The 15,195-nt window shown below is 53.5% G+C and overlaps 1 protein-coding gene across 45 annotated transcripts in view; it reads right to left on the reverse strand.

Moving 5' to 3' along the window:
* The window catches only part of SORBS1 (sorbin and SH3 domain containing 1), a 217,855-nt gene that overhangs the window by 5,262 nt on the left and 197,398 nt on the right, over window positions 1-15,195 (reverse strand). For 25 of the 45 annotated variants that reach the window (XM_075422804.1, XM_075422797.1, XM_075422798.1 and 22 more), the window contains 8 exons: window positions 13,751-13,918; window positions 12,321-12,367; window positions 10,510-10,624; window positions 10,277-10,402; window positions 9,046-9,240; window positions 6,395-7,153; window positions 4,962-5,078; window positions 47-106 (listed from right to left, as the gene is read on the reverse strand). In XM_075422804.1, coding sequence (XP_075278919.1) covers window positions 47-106; window positions 4,962-5,078; window positions 6,395-7,153; window positions 9,046-9,240; window positions 10,277-10,402; window positions 10,510-10,624; window positions 12,321-12,367; window positions 13,751-13,918 — 1,587 coding nt within the window. The remainder of the gene's footprint in view (window positions 1-46; window positions 107-4,961; window positions 5,079-6,394; window positions 7,154-9,045; window positions 9,241-10,276; window positions 10,403-10,509; window positions 10,625-12,320; window positions 12,368-13,750; window positions 13,919-15,195) is intronic. The other 20 variants (XM_075422814.1, XM_075422813.1, XM_075422818.1 and 17 more) reach the window with 3 other exon arrangements.

The following is a 15,195-nucleotide window of genomic DNA, read 5'->3' on the forward strand; positions in this document are numbered from 1 at the left end:
CGACGAGAGCCTAGGACTACGCGTCTGATTTAAACAGTGGCCTTACCACATAGCTCTTTTCAGACTCTGTGAGATCTGGTCCAGCTCTCAATGAGTGGTGGGAAGGCTGCGTGGTCACCAAGCAAATGACAAGGAAGACATTTTAGCAGATGTTACATTGGTCAGAATTCAAAAAATAAAAAAAAGAAAAAAAAGAAACAAATGGAGTGCAGACAACAAATGAACAACTCTTCCCCTGCCCACCCCAACACCACGCTTCTCGGACAACGAGGTCTTGCATTTCCACGAGAGACACCGAGGCTGCGGCGACGGCACCACGCCACAGCAGACAGCACGCTGCGAGGAGCGAGGCGACAGCGAGCAGCAGCTCAGCACGGGGAGCCAGAGGGGAAGGCGACGGGCGCCGCTGCGAGCGGGAGCAGTGTGCGGCGTCGGACTGCATTCCTGCAGCGGGGGAAACACAGGGATGGAGGCACGTACTTGCGAGCATCAAACTTGACGGGCCAGAAGCATGCCGAGAGGAACCTGCTGCTGTCTGCAGAAGAGCCCTCCATGACTTTGACACAGGAGGGAACACTGACTCGCCCGTTCCTTAAAAAAGACCAGCTCGGGTCCTCAGCAGGCACAACGCCCCATCAGAATCCCTCCAGCCTGCACCAAGCGAAGATCTGAGTGGCTCCGTTAATGCCCACCATAAGGCAGAGCTTCGGGTCAGGAGGTCTTGCATGGAAAACTCAGCTCCAAGCATCCTCGCCGCGAGGCTCCCGGGCTCTGCCCTGCCTCTCTCCCCCTCCATGCAGGGACTCGGCTTGTCCCCGGGCACTGCCGGAGGTTAAATCACGGTGTCTGGGCTTGGAGGGTTCATGAGGCAGGGGAAGGTCACTGGGGAAGTCACTCAGGTATCCAGCGCCCGGTTTTGAATGCTTTTTGCACATCCAAACTGCGTCCCGAGGCAGAGCAGAAGCTGAGGATGAAGAAGTTTGTGTGACCCCTTCAGCCCCAGCGTGCTCAAAGACTTTGGAGAAGGGTAGGGTGATGAGCTCATCCCTCCTCCAAGCTCCTCTGAACCGCATCTCGGACCTCTGGACCTGTGTCCATCGTTGTATTCAAGCAAACCGTCTCTTTTCTCGAGGACTGCGACCCACTCCAGCCCAACCCAAGCCCACAGCAGCTCCTCTGCAGTCAGCTCTGCTGTCTGGGGCTGGGGTCTGGGACCATCGCCCTAAGAAACAACGCTCTGTTACCATCTGTGTCTCTGTACGGAGAAAATTAAAGGTAGGCTGGATGGGTCAAGTGCAGTGGAATTCACACTCAAAGCATTTACTGTGGAGCCTGAAATCGTCACCGGATTTCTGGAAGCCATTCCTGCCTGTTGACCATCAGCCCTGAAAGGCAAACGGGATAACTGGAAATTTAAAATTCAAATTGTGCAGGCCAGCTGGATATAGTGCATCAAATCCGATGAGACCAGAGCTAACGCGGGTGGTCAAATAGCTGGGAAAACCAATTTCCAGGCTGAGGTGAGCAGCAGCTGTAAGAATGATGGGGTTTTTTTTTTAATTCAAGAAAGTGCTTCTCTGCTCCACACTAATAAATCGACTGCTGGAATGGCTCCACCAGCTCCTGAGACTGCGCGGTTCATTTCTCTTTGATTACCTGTGACCTCCCTGACCAGCTTTTCCTCCAAAAAGTGTTAATAACTGTGCATTAAATTAGTTATTTGAAAGCTAACAAATTGACCCTAGCTCTGCATGCTGCCTGGCGCAGGCTGTGCGTGCAACACCGGGGCTGCAGCCCAGCGGCATCGGAAACTCGGCCACGCTCCCCGTCCCGGCAGGATCCTCCCGGGGACTTCCACGGGGCAGGGGCAGAGCCTAGGAGCCCCTGGTCCCCGCGCTGTAAATGTGCCACCCCACTGCTTCAAGCAGGCCACCTGGATAGCATGGCCTAGATGGCTTTTTTTGAAAAAAAAACACAAAAAACCCTACATTATTCTTGCAGGGAGAGATAAGAATAAAGAAAAAACCCAAAAAACGTGTTATAGGTCTGAACGCTCTTCAAACAGCAGTTCAGAAAGCCAAGGTACTACCGGCAGTGGTGGCTCCCTGCGCCAGAGGTGCCCAAGGAACCGACGAGCATGGGGCACAGCTCCAGAGTATAAACCATGGGGGTTCCCTCAGAACATGGAGCCAGCTCTGCTGCTGCTGGAGCTAAACCAAGGGCCCTACCAGTGACCGAGTACTCACAGCCCATGAGGACAACTCAGCTCCGACCCCCTCAGCCACGCTACACGCTTTGCTAAGACTACGTGAATAAACTTCAGCAGGCGCTTAAGTGTCTCCGTGTCCACAGACTGCACAAATACACGGTAGAGCCAGCGCCGAAGCACAGCTGGACACTATTTCCACCTCGTATGGAGTCTGAGGATGGACCTAAAGAGCACCGCAGGTTTGTAAGAATACCAGAAAAAGGTTCTATGTTAAAAGCCTAGAGAAGCCCCGAGGCAGGTTTTAACTGTTAGGAAGAAAAGTGCTGGGGCTACTCCGCAGTGCTCTCCCTGCTCCTAGCTAAGTCAAGCGGCACCGCCTTGTCTGTCCATTGCAACTCCTGTCCACCTGTCTCCTTCCAGGCCTTCCTGGTGCGAGCTGAAGGACTACGAAAGCGAAGCAGAACAGACGAACGGGCAGACGAGACAGCCAGACAGACAAACTGGTACCCCCTCAGCGAGAGGCACACACTGGCAGCGATGCTCCCACACCTCCATGGAGAACCACGAGCAGGGAGGACTCCCCAGCCCAGCCAAAAGAAAAAAGGCAAAGCTCCGCACGTGCCAAGCCCTGGCTCTGGTGGGAGCGAGGGGAAAGCTGGCCCAAGAGCTCTCACACAGGGCGCTGAAAAGGCCACGGCGTGGAGCAGCCTGAGCTAAAGGCCATCAAAGACTCCTCGGACCCTGGGTCAGAAGCTTCAGGCTGGGGAGACGCATCTCCTCCTGGGAGGAGGTACCAATGCCTGCGGCGGGCTCAGACAATAAACGCGCCGGGCAGAAACCGTGGAGCAGCAGAAAGTCTCGGGGGGGAATCAAAGCTCCCCGTGAGATGGGTGCCAAGGATGGACCACACTAAGCAAGGGCAGCTGGTCTGTGCTGGGGAACGCCGGGCCTGAGCACCCTCGTACGCTCTCCTCTCTGCCTGCACAAAGTGGGTGAAATTACTCACTGGTTCCGTCCACGTGGAACGGAGCAGGCAGGGCCCCCCGGCACCCCCCCCCGCATGGCTGGGCGACACAGGGACCCTCGCCCGGCTGCCCCTGCCCACCCCACCGCCCCGCAGATTACATTACTGTAATAACAGCAATGATTTTACTGGAATATTGAAACAAATTAGCTGCCAGTTACACCTGAAGTATCTTTCACACGCTGTGGGGCTGTTCTTTTTCCTTCTTAATTGGGACTGTGCAACTAAACAAAAGGGAGGAACTTCAGACCAGCTAAAAAAGCCATTGCACTTTATATTATTATTTTGCCGCAGGTCTTAAACCTGCAAAAAACCCTGGGTCAGAATTTCCTAACTGGAGAGGTTCTCTCTAATGAGAAAGAAAACTAAAATTCAAAACGGTAAAACACCTCAAACACCAGGGATGGGCAGTGATGGAAATAAAACCCAAACGCAATGCCTCATTTCCATCTCTGCCAAGGGCTTTTCTCGTTTGATTAAAATCAGTGAAAAAATGGCATATTTTTTTAAAAGGCCCTCAGGGCATTACCTGAAGTTGTGCTGAAGCCACCCGCCTCTGCACGGGTCACACAGGCAACGCTCGGTCGTTTGCACGCACAAGTCCCGCTCCCGCACCCTCCACGGCTGCAGACCCAGAGCTGGGAAGGGGGCCAAGGCTACCGGCAACGTCAAGCGCCGTTTTAACTCGACGCTGGCAACGCTCCGATTGTCAAGGGATGCAAAATACAAATGTTGGCTTGACTGCGGCTCCAAAGAAAGGCCACTGGGTCCTGTTACGACCAGGTGCAACACCCAAAATAGAACTGCGCGCTGGTCGGCACTGGGGAGAAACACCTTCCCATGAACGCGGCTCTCCGCTCTCCTGAGTCGCTCATCAACCGACCCAGAAGATGATTTAACCTTGGCAACTGCTTCCCCCCTGCTCCTCGCCCCGCGCCAGCAGCCTGCCCGGTTGACGGATCACAGATTGCTTCCCCAACACCCATGGCCACAAACTCCCTCCAGCTTTCGCCAGTCGTGAGCTCTCCGTTTCAAAGATTGCCATCTCGTGGAAGCTGCCCAGAAGGACCCAGGAGGCACCGGGAGCACTGCTCAGCGCCGTCCCAGCCGCACAACGCCGAGGCCGAGCCGGTTACGCTGCGCAGACCCGACTCCGTCCCTCTCTAAAGACGTCTGCAGCTCTCGGCAATAGAGCTGAGCACCTCTGAAGCCCTCTGAGAAGGCTGGCACGGGCCCCTGCCGCTGTGGGCACCAAGTCGTGCGTGCCTTGCCCCGGCTCCGAGACACTCCAGACTCTGACGCCCCATCTCAGGCGGTTAAACACAACCTGGACCAAAGTACCTCACGCTACGCCGCTCCTGCTAACGAGGCCCCCGATACTGCCTTCTAATGCAATCGAGCTGTAGGAACTCAAGGTCAGAGCTAAGTAAGCCCTGGGTTAATCCTCTGGAGGAACACAAAATCAGATCCTCGGCTGGTACGAACTGGCAGAAACCCAGACCTGAGCTACGTGGATTCTCACCAGCTGAAGATTTTGCCCATACCCGCCCTTCTGCACAGCCTGGAAGTCATTTAAAAGGATTTTTTTAAAAAATAAAAATTCTGAATGAAGTGACAGGAGAAGCCATCTCCCCTGGGGAATCAATGAATGGCTAAACAAGCGTATGACAAAACAACGGCATGGAAACAACTCTATGTAACGGAAGAGTAATCAGCAAAGATGGTTACCTGTGGCTCACTGACTCTGCGTGTAAGTCTGGGAGGTGGCTGTGTTGTGACAGTAGAGGAAGAGAGGGCAGAGGAAGAGAGAGGAGCAGATGAAGAGCATGCTTTTGAGTCTGCAGTCTTTTGAAGAAAAGAAAAGTTGGTCAGCTTGGCACACACTCTCTCGTCGCAATCACTGCTAGTGATGAGAGCATCTACTGCCCAGTCAGTCTGACGCACACACAGCAAACGTAACTCCATGCAAGCGCCAGGGCAGCTCCCAGCTGGTCTGTCTGGGCTGACCACCTCCACCCGTTTCAAACATGCAGGTTACGTCTGTAAGAAAACGCCACTAAAAACATCTCCAGGTGGCAAACAGCACAGTCTTTACACAGCTTTCCATACGTTTCTGGTTATGATTCAAGCAGGAACCAAACAATTTGTCAGAAGATTTCCCAGTGTGAAACGTGCCATCTTAGAAACCCCATTTCCTCGTTATTTAATGTGGGCTAGATGGGGGATGCTACGGAGGCTCTCGCAGTGCATCCGAGAGGATTTACAATGCTCTGATGTCGAGCTCGCCGAGCTCCCCCTCTTACACAAGGTAGCACGGGGTGCTGTAACGTTACTTTGGCTGGCTGTAGCCCACAACGGACCCCAAGTCAACCCAGAGCTGCAAAGCAAGGCAGATCTCCTATACCGAGACCGGGAGCAGAAGATAAGTTGTAGAAGCTACTGGAGGGTTCCCCTATGCTCCTCATCGTAACATACGGCTACATACAACGAAAAACTCTTGGGGAAAAACGTCACTAGGTCTAGTTCTCATTTGTGGCCAGAGCCTTTCACACCATTTTGGAAATGCCAAGGGAACAAATTCCGCTCAAGGCACAGGTAACAACCCCGCCTCCCTGCCGCAGTCGTGCGCAGCCCGGACGGAGGTTCACCAAACCACAGGCTCCAGGATCAACGGGGAACAAGCGGTGTGATTCCAGGAGCCAGGCTGACCTTTACCAGGCTTCTCAGTCCTTGGCTTTAGGAGGAACAGATGAATCCCATAACCAAAGACGACCCGTTGCACACTGGAAAATCCCTGAACAGCAAGGAGCTGCCTGTGTTCTACAGGGTGAGGTGTACGGGCATGAGGCCCATGTGATGCTTTCACGTGACACACCTGGTAATAGCCACTACCCAGGACAATCACCTCGTTAGACGTGACCAACGGAGTCAGTCCTGTGCTGTTATCTATTCTAAAAGAATCGTCACTGCACTGCTCCTGAGCCCTCTTCTAAAACTTTTTGATCTGCCCTCCAGTGAATCCCCCTGGTGACCCCTGGAAGAAGGACTGCCAAGATGACATGTGGCAGCCCCTGGCTCCACCTTGCCAGCAGAGCAGCACAAGCCCCACCACACCAGTTAAAACCAGCGACTCAGAGCAGCACACACACATGCAGAAGTACCTTCTTTTCCCCGCTTTGAAACCTTCCCAGATCACCTCTCCTCACGCCTCTTTCCTCCACTTTACCTCCCTGCACAATAGCCATTAGCTCCTGACACAACTGGTTGTCCTCAGAGGAACCCACAGGTCTCTTCTCTGGGCTCACACGCATGTCTAGCTGGGACGGTTTCAGGCAGCGCTCCACAGAGATCTTGGGAACCTCGTCAGCACCCAGCTTGGGGTTGGGAACATCGCGAGCACCCAGCTTGGGGTTGCTGCCGCCCTCTCCAGTCTTCTGGAGCCAGGCTTGGCTGCCAGCGGTGCCTCGCTGCTCCGCGAGGATGCTGTCGGGGCTCTCCACCGCCCAGCGAGGGGAGTTGGAGCAGCTCACGCTGGGAGAAGGGGAAGCCACCAACTTCTCTTCGCTTTGCGGAGCAGCCTGATAGAAACTGCAAGCGGAGGACTGAGGTCTGGATGGGCAAGAGGGCAACGGGGATTTGATGGACCTGGGAGCCGAGGAGCCAGAGAGATGAGAATGGTGGATGCTGACCGAGGGGGAAGGGCTGGCTGCAGCAGAAGGCGAGAGAGAGTCAGGGTGAGAGAGGGAGGCTCCGGGCGGAGGAGGCAATGGAGGAGTTATGGCAGGAGTGGTGCTAGGAGAGACGCCCACGGTCAGAGCAATCCACTCGGACGTGACCGCCTGCACCTCCGGAGATAAGGCGCGGCGCGCAAAAGGCAAAGGCGGAGGAGTTGGCGTATGGAGCAGCTCAGAGCTGGGAGACTTGAAGGAGACAAAAGCAGGAGAGAAAAAGAAAGAAATGAACACAAAAATAATAAAGGAAAATACACAGCGACCGAGCAAAAGTAAAAGGAGAGCGAGCGAGCGTAGAGAGGAGCAGATCTGTGGCCAAGCCTGGTACATCAGTTTTCCACGGACAGGCGCGCCGCGTTGGAGAACGTGCTGCCCACAGCTTCTCCAGCCACGGAGTCCAGTCTGTAGCTGCGCTGCTAACGCCCTGCTCCAGCCTTTGCCAGGATCCCGGCCACCAAATGTCTGGTGGGAGACCTTAGACTTCATACCGCGTGCCCTAAGTCCCTCAGGGAGCAGCTGAAGCCACCACTCATGGAGCACTTTTCTGGCCTGGCAGCAACCCACACTGGACCCAGTCAGAATTCGCTGCTGCAATGAATTTTGACTTTATCCAACCCTAGTAGCACGAGCAATGCCTGCTCCTCAATAAACTTACACTGCTGAAGCTGTGGAGGAGAAAGGGATCAGCAAAGCCAGCTGTGGCTATTTGGTCTTTAGGTGATTGAAGTAGGTCCTACGTTTATAAAGGCAGAACAACACTACTGAGTTCTGCCCTTCGCCATTGCCACCAGCGACGCCAGCGAGAGCAGCTACGTTAGCACTGATCGGAGCGTTTCTCAGCCCTCTGTCAACTAAGGCAAAAAAGTATGGGAGAGAACTGATTTACTAGGGGAGGGATCAAAAGAATAGCAGAGGAAACCAAAAAAGGGTGGCTACAGTCCCCTCCACCACAGGGAGCAGCTTGCAGGGAGCTGGCAGCAGACAGGCCACAGCTATGGAGAGACTGCCAAGCTCAAGCAGAAAAGCTCAGCTGAGGCCCACTTTGACAGGGAACCCCCAAAAAGCAACAAGTCTTTCCCCTTTACACAGTGGCTAAGGATAAAACCGCTCCTTGTCGGGAAGGTCCGGACAGACGCCAGGCACGAGCCGTGGCAGCCCTTCCCATCCACCCTGTCCCGCAAACCCCTTCCTCCCGAGCTCAGCTCTCCACTCCTGTTCCTTGGAGTCTGGACCGCAGCACGACCTTGCTTCGGTCCCATGGATCAGAGGGGGATGCACCAGAACCTCGTGGCTGCGTCCCACACACGTATGCCAACCTCCAAGCGCGAGTATTTGCAGGATGAGAGCAGAACAAAGGGCTTCAGAGACTCGCTGCCTCCCTGACACGTCTCCCATGGCAAACATTCTGGGATCCCCGTACAATTACCTGCTGCCGTTCTGATTTCTGGTTTGAACTGCAGTACACTTTACAGCGAATCTAACGCTCACAGAAGACCCCAGACTGCCCTGCTCTCAAAACCTGAGTTGACTTCGCACCGATTTCAAATCAGCCAGGCCACTCTTCTGAATCTGTCTCCCCAGACCTGGGTCGTGAGCTGGGACATTGAGGTGGAAGTGTACAGTTTGATTCAGGCTGGCTGGGATCAACATAATGACTCCCACAGTCTGTGACGCCCTTTTAACAGTCCTAACAAAAAATTCCCTCATCACAGCGGAGCTCTGCGAAGTGCGAACCCGTGCTGGGGAGCAGCTGGATCACCAGTTCATTCCGTCTCTGGCAGGGAAATTTATTCCGATGGCTGTGAATTGCAGCCCTCTCAGCCTGGCCCGAACCCAAGCTACAGATCAGAGATGCAAAGCTGAGTCTCCCAATCCCCAAACGACCCGTTCATTAACCTTTCTGGGAAACGAAACATCACCTTCCCCTGCAGTCGCAGCACGCTGCAGGGAGCGCAGGGGTTTTACCGCGCGAAGCGCTCGCCCTTAGCTAGAGCTTTTTTCAGCTACCGCTTCTCGCACGGCAACGGCAACATCCCTCCGCTCTGCAAGGTGCCGTCGCCGGCTGCGTCTGCTCCAAATACCTGCGGTGAAGCTGTCACGCTGCGGTTCGGGGAGAGGGACATTGGTGGGTCAGGATAGTCGATGGCGTTCTTGACCACCGGCCGCTTGAGCACTTCCACGTAAGTGACGGGGAAGATGCCCTGGCGATTGGTGCCGGAGATTTTCCCTTCATACCAGTTCTCGTCCACTCGGCGAATCAACGTGATCCTTTCTCCCTGTGGGAAGGAACAGCAATGTAATCCCCTCCCTTTAACATCTTTCATCATTCCAAAGCAGATTACATGTTTAATCTTGCTGCCGCTGACTTCAAACAATCTGTGGCGCCCAGCCTGCCCCGTTACGCGGTCCTAACCCCAGCCTCCGGGAGGGAAGAAACATTTCAGTTCAGAGGAGGAGGAAATCCTGCGGTGCTGACTCGGGCTGTCCGCAGACTCTGTTACGCTCACTCCACATCTTCAAGACTCTACTTGCTAAATCCAGCTGAAAAAACGGCAACCAGCAGTTCCAGGCTGACCACGAGACCCTGCGGGGTACGAGGTGGACAGGGAGGGGCACAGGTCTGCGGTTTAAACTACGTCTCTCTATGCTCTCCCGTTTCACTGACAAACAAAGTGACTTCCAGATCCTTAATATAAACTGCAAGCCCCACCTTCATGTATAATTAAAAGAGAAGACAGACAAGATCTAATCTGAGCGTCAAAACAGAAAGCTGGCTGAGATGGAGAAATGCTGCTCCTTCATCTAAATGTGGCTGGCTTTGGTCCGAGCAGGCATCACCCAAGCCGTCCCCGTCCCTTCACTCTGCAGGCGGGTCCAGCCAGTCACTGCCACGCCACCGACCCTCGCCTACCTCTGCTCAGTGATTTGGCTTGCAGTACGAAGCAAGGGGAACCCGGTTTCCTTCTGTATCGCCATTCTCACGTGACTGTGTGCACGCCCGCTGGAGAGGATCAGACTGCAGACGTGGCACCCCAAACATCTAACCTGCCTTGCAGAGCCAGGCTGCCAGGACTCGTGCTCAAGCTTACCATCTCAGCCCGCCCTCGGGCAGCAAGCGGCACGTCTTGATTCAGCCTACCTGCAACGCACTATGCCATGACTACGGGGTAAACACATGGGTGATGAGAAGGAACCCTTCCTGAGTAAGGAGCTCAACTTCTTGGAGCTTTCATTTGGAAATTGCAAGTCACTAGTGTTAAAAAACTTCAGCATTTGTCAGGATTCAGTTCATCAGCACAGCAGAAGTCCTACCTTCCTGAAGGACATCTCCACTTGGGTATCGCCATTGAAGCTGAACTTCGCAACAGCATCTCCGTATTCCAATACCTGCAGTGGTGACGGCTTTTTGGGCTGAGCCTTCTCAGCTGGCGGGAGGAGCTAGAATGAACAAACAGAATCCAACCGGTCGCACACACAAACCCGACCAACTGGTCACTGGCAGACAGGGAGCGGGCAAAGGGAACACCCGCAAGGCAAGCAGCTACCTCGATGTACGACCGCGGGAAGATGCCAACTCTGCCATGGTGCTCGCCTTCATACCAGTTCTGGTCGATCTGCTTGTAAATGTAAACAATATCTCCTTTCTGCAGAGGAAGCTCCCTGTCAACAACACAAGCACTCCATCAGAACTCCACTGGAGCACAGACGCGCTGCCCTGCAGCTGCCCAGCGATCCCCAGGGCTGCATCGGCCCCGTTGATACAAACCACACTCCATCCAATGTGGAAGCTACCTCTCGAGAATTATCCCCTTCACACTGTGCTGTGCAGGGACCCTCTGGGCATTCTGTCAAAACAGCTGCTCCGGGAGGGCCCTGCTAACCGCACGCCCTCCAGCAGCAGCGGGGTCAAGCTCAAGCAGAAGGTGCCGCTGGCTGCTCTCCACGTGAGATACGGTGAGCAGCACCCGGTTCCTGTTTTGAACCAGGTCACGTCACAAGCACCTTCCAAAGAGACACGATTTTCACGGAAGCTGGTTTGCTGATCAGATGAAGCCCCTCACACGCCAGTGTTGACCCTGCAGCGATTACACTTCAGCCTGAAGAAGAGAAGGCTGCGAGGGGACCTTAGAAATGTTTATAAATATCTGCAGGGTGGGTGTCAGGAGGATGGGGCCAGACTCTTTCCAGTGGTGCTCAGCGACAGGACAAGGGGCAACGGGCACAAACTGAAGCAGAGGAAGCTCCAGCTGAACACGAGGAAGAACTTCTTCCCTCTGAGAGTGACGGAGCCCTGGCCCAGGCTGCCCAGGGAGGTTGTGGAGTCTCCTTCTCTGGAGATATTCAAGCCCCGCCTGGCTGCGGTGCTGTGCAGCCTGCTCTGGGTGACCCTGCTTCGGCACGGGGTTGGACTGGGTGGCCCACAGAGGTCCCTTCCAACGCCCACCATTCTGTGATTCTGTGATACACTTCTGGTCAGCCTGTGGCCGTGCAACCACCGACCTGACCTGGGCTGACAGCTGGGATCTCAACCCACAGTCTGCAGCTTGAGGAACTCCGGCTGTGGGCAGCCTGCAGCGGGCTCATCAACCTACTCCTCAGCTCCCCGCAGGAGAACAACCAACCCAGCCTTCCCTACCACGGTTTTCACGAGCTCTCCTCTACTGTCGTCTGGCACCCTGGTATGTTCTGCTCAAGGGACACAACAGTCCCGACATCTGCCTTGGTTCTATCACAGGTGCTGGGGAGATGCTGCGTAAAGCATTACAAACCATCACCTACGGAACATGTCACAAAATATTCTCAGGACGTCAGCACCTGAGAATAAAAACAGCAGGTCCTTCGCTGAATTCTGTTCTTTCTTCCCTCCCCAGCAATGTTAAAATGAGAGCTTCTCCAGGCTCACGCCGAGGGAAAAGCCTTCCAGGGCTTCTCTCCACCGCGGCTTTCCCCAAAAAGAACGAGCGGTGCTGTGTGATTGACCCGAGGGACCGCCACAATGCCACCGGCAGCTGCTGCCCAGAGGTCTCACCCAGCCGTCCTGCTGAGCAGGTGACATTCACCCTCAGAGCGGAGCACTCGCTTGATCCAGTGAAGAACGTGGGTTTGCCCCCCAAAATCACATGGGATACAGATGAACTGAGAAAAAAGCCATTTTCCCAAAGGTCCTTCAGAGGCTACGACCTGCAAAATTCGTATTACTTTTCCCTGCCTTACTACGGACAACTTTGCCTTCAGCTCCTGGGAAGACACTCCCAAAACACGAATCCTACTGCGTGACACTTCACAACCAACGCCGCATCCCAGGGGAAAAAGCAGAGGCAGAACACTTGAGGCAGGAGGAACCAGCAGTACTCACTTCAGCGTCTGTGCTTTGAAGTCAAACTTGGCTCTAGCAGGTCTCATCTAGGGATCAAAAAAAAAAAGCAGTACATTAAAAGGATGCTTAGGTTTTTCAACCCGCTTCTGAGGAAAAGCACCCAAACTCTTCTCTAGCTAACGTTAGTCTGGGGAAGAAGCTGAATGCAGGCACCCTGCTCGGCGCTTGCGTGCGCCTGGTATGATGCTGCTGGGTGGGTCTTTCCCACCGGGGCAGAAGGGCCAGCTCCTGCTACAGCGGTAACTGGGAGCTCTGCAGCAAACCGCTTTCACAGCAGCAAGCGTAAACGCCACAAACCCTGCCAAATGAAAGCTGCTCCAGCAACTGCAGCTACCCGGGCTCCGGGACCAAATTTCCCTCGACGTGGCAATGGAAAAGCAAAATTTACTGGCTGGGTAAAAATCAGTGGGATTTGATTTGATCTGGCTCATTTGATTTGACCTGGCCCTGCTGAATCCTGCAATGTGACCCACGTATTCTGTATAAATTGGTAGGAAAGAGACAAAGGTGAGGAGGAAATATGAATAAATTAAGCACATTGAAGAAAAAAACCAAGCCTTCAGTGGTTATAAAGCCAAAGACAGCAGGCCTAGGCTTTACAGCTTGATTTACTTGGCTGATTTTCTAATAGCCACCAAATATCCAGACAATTTTAAAGTCATTTTGGTAATAGAGCATAAAATGCGAACTCGTCACCTTCATGTGGCACCAGAGCATCTAAGCACGCCAAGGGCAGCCAAGCGTGCTCCATCCGCAAGGGGAACCGAGCCGGTGGCCGGACCCTCGGCAGCAAGCCCCACGGCAGGAGAAGGCATTTGGCCAGGACGCCCGGACTCGCATCCAGCCCTCAGGACAAGCGCCGTGGGCTGACGGAAAACCGTCCACCTCCTCCTTTGTCTCTTTCAGACAGACCAACCAGGTCATACGCAGCGAAACACGCTTCTCCCTAATTTTTCTAAAGGATGTTAAGCATCTTTCAAGAGGAGCAGAAACAATCTACTTCTAGAAAAAAACCCCCTACGAGACAGTCACATGGCCAGGACCAAGAAGGCATGGAGTTTCTAAGCGTAAGGCAGAGACGAGAAGACAAGGTAGCGGTATGATGCAGAAGATGCAGAATGCCTTTGATTGACGGAGAGGAGCTGCTATTTCAAGGCATGCATCACAGGCGTGCGCCAGCGATCCGCAGCGGGCATGCTTTAACATATGCAGCTGGCTATAGAGACGCCAATTAATTTACCAGGCACGAGAGTCAGAGCGGATCTAAATGAAGCCAGAATGGGAAATGGGAAGGTGGGAAAAAAAAACGACAACATTCTCTGAAGAGCTAATGTCGGCCTAAAGCACAACATCGTGAGAGGCAAATATGGCTTTGGGTCAAGCAGCAGACCGAGGTAACCAAAACAGACCTCTGACCCAGATTTCCTCTTTGCTGCATCGTCTACATTTAGGAGGTCCCCAAATCGCTCATTAGTGATAAACTGATGGTGCGTTGGAATAACCCCCGTGTGCCTTCTAGCTGCAATATCAGCTTCTTCTTGCTCACGTTTAAGCCGTCTCTGGTCCTCTAAAAGTTTCTGCCATAAAATCGCATAAAACGGGCAGTAAATCATCTAGTTAAGGGCATTCAACAGCTGCCACAAATGTGACTCAAATAAAATTTCTCAGGTCCCAGCAAACAGCTGGGCTTTTGCAGTTCGACACAAAAAGCCACGATTCTAAGCACGACACAATACCTTTTCGTTTCGCAAGCACAGCAGGTACATCACCATCACAGCGTAACTGAAACCCAGCTCAGCCCGAGGATCGGACCCAAGGCTGGTGGAAGTCAACGAGGAGTGTTTCCAAGTTTTGGCCAGGTCCTGGGAGCTCCCAAGCAGACTGCCGAGGGCTGATCCACGCCCCCTCCAACCAACCCGGAGTTTCTCTCATCGACTTCCACGAGACCTGGCTCAGCTCCCCGCGGAAGCTCCGAGGCACCGCACTGCCCTGAGCTCTGCAAGGAGCTTAGCGGAGTACCTGTCCACCTTCAGGTACCGCCTTCTCTCATACCTCCTTTGGGCTCATGTGATACGCTTTGTAAAATAAAGTAAACACACCCCAGAGAATGATTTTGGACTCCCACAGCCCCCGGCACACGAAGGGAAGCGTGCCTTCTGGAGTCCCGGGGCAGAAGGATCCTTCCGTCTTTCGAGGCCAGCAGTAGGTTGAGGAGTTCAGCTCTCTGCCAGCTTACCTGAAGCCAGCAGGTCTGAGTGAATTCAGAGTTTTGCTCTTATGAGAGCTTTTGGGCTGGATTTTGGAGGTGAGGGGATTACTAACTGTTTCACGTGAGAAGACAGCAAAAATGTATTTTTCACATAGGAACTAAGGGCAGGTTTTACCTTATTTCAAAGCACACACAGACATCATTTGAACTCCAAAAGCTAACATGAAAAACGGACCTTTTCTTTTCCACCCCAGGCAGTGAAAATTAACAGTTTTCTGGAAAGCAATCACTTCATAATTTCTTTAACTCAGCCTGAACGCAGTCAGTGCTGAGAAGTCTACGTGGCTCTCCTATTCTTTTGGCTTGTCCCCATTTCCAAACAGACTGCTACATTCTGCCGTCAGCAGCCTGAGACACCACAAAGACTTCCAGTTTGCACTGGGGGGAAACTTCATGCTTTCTGATAGCTTAAACGTATTTTACATTTGCTGCTCAAAACCTGGGGATCCCCACAAGAAAAATCCTGTTCTCACCAGTTTGATTAACACCGTCTCACATGGAGAAGAAGAAAACTTAACTCCCTCACAGAATAACCATTTCATCTTTATCTGTGAGTACTGGGGCGTTGTACCGCATCTCACGTAC

Source organism: Opisthocomus hoazin, chromosome 6 (genome assembly GCF_030867145.1).
Source record: "Opisthocomus hoazin isolate bOpiHoa1 chromosome 6, bOpiHoa1.hap1, whole genome shotgun sequence".
In the NCBI taxonomy this organism is placed as follows: Eukaryota; Metazoa; Chordata; class Aves; order Opisthocomiformes; family Opisthocomidae; genus Opisthocomus; species Opisthocomus hoazin.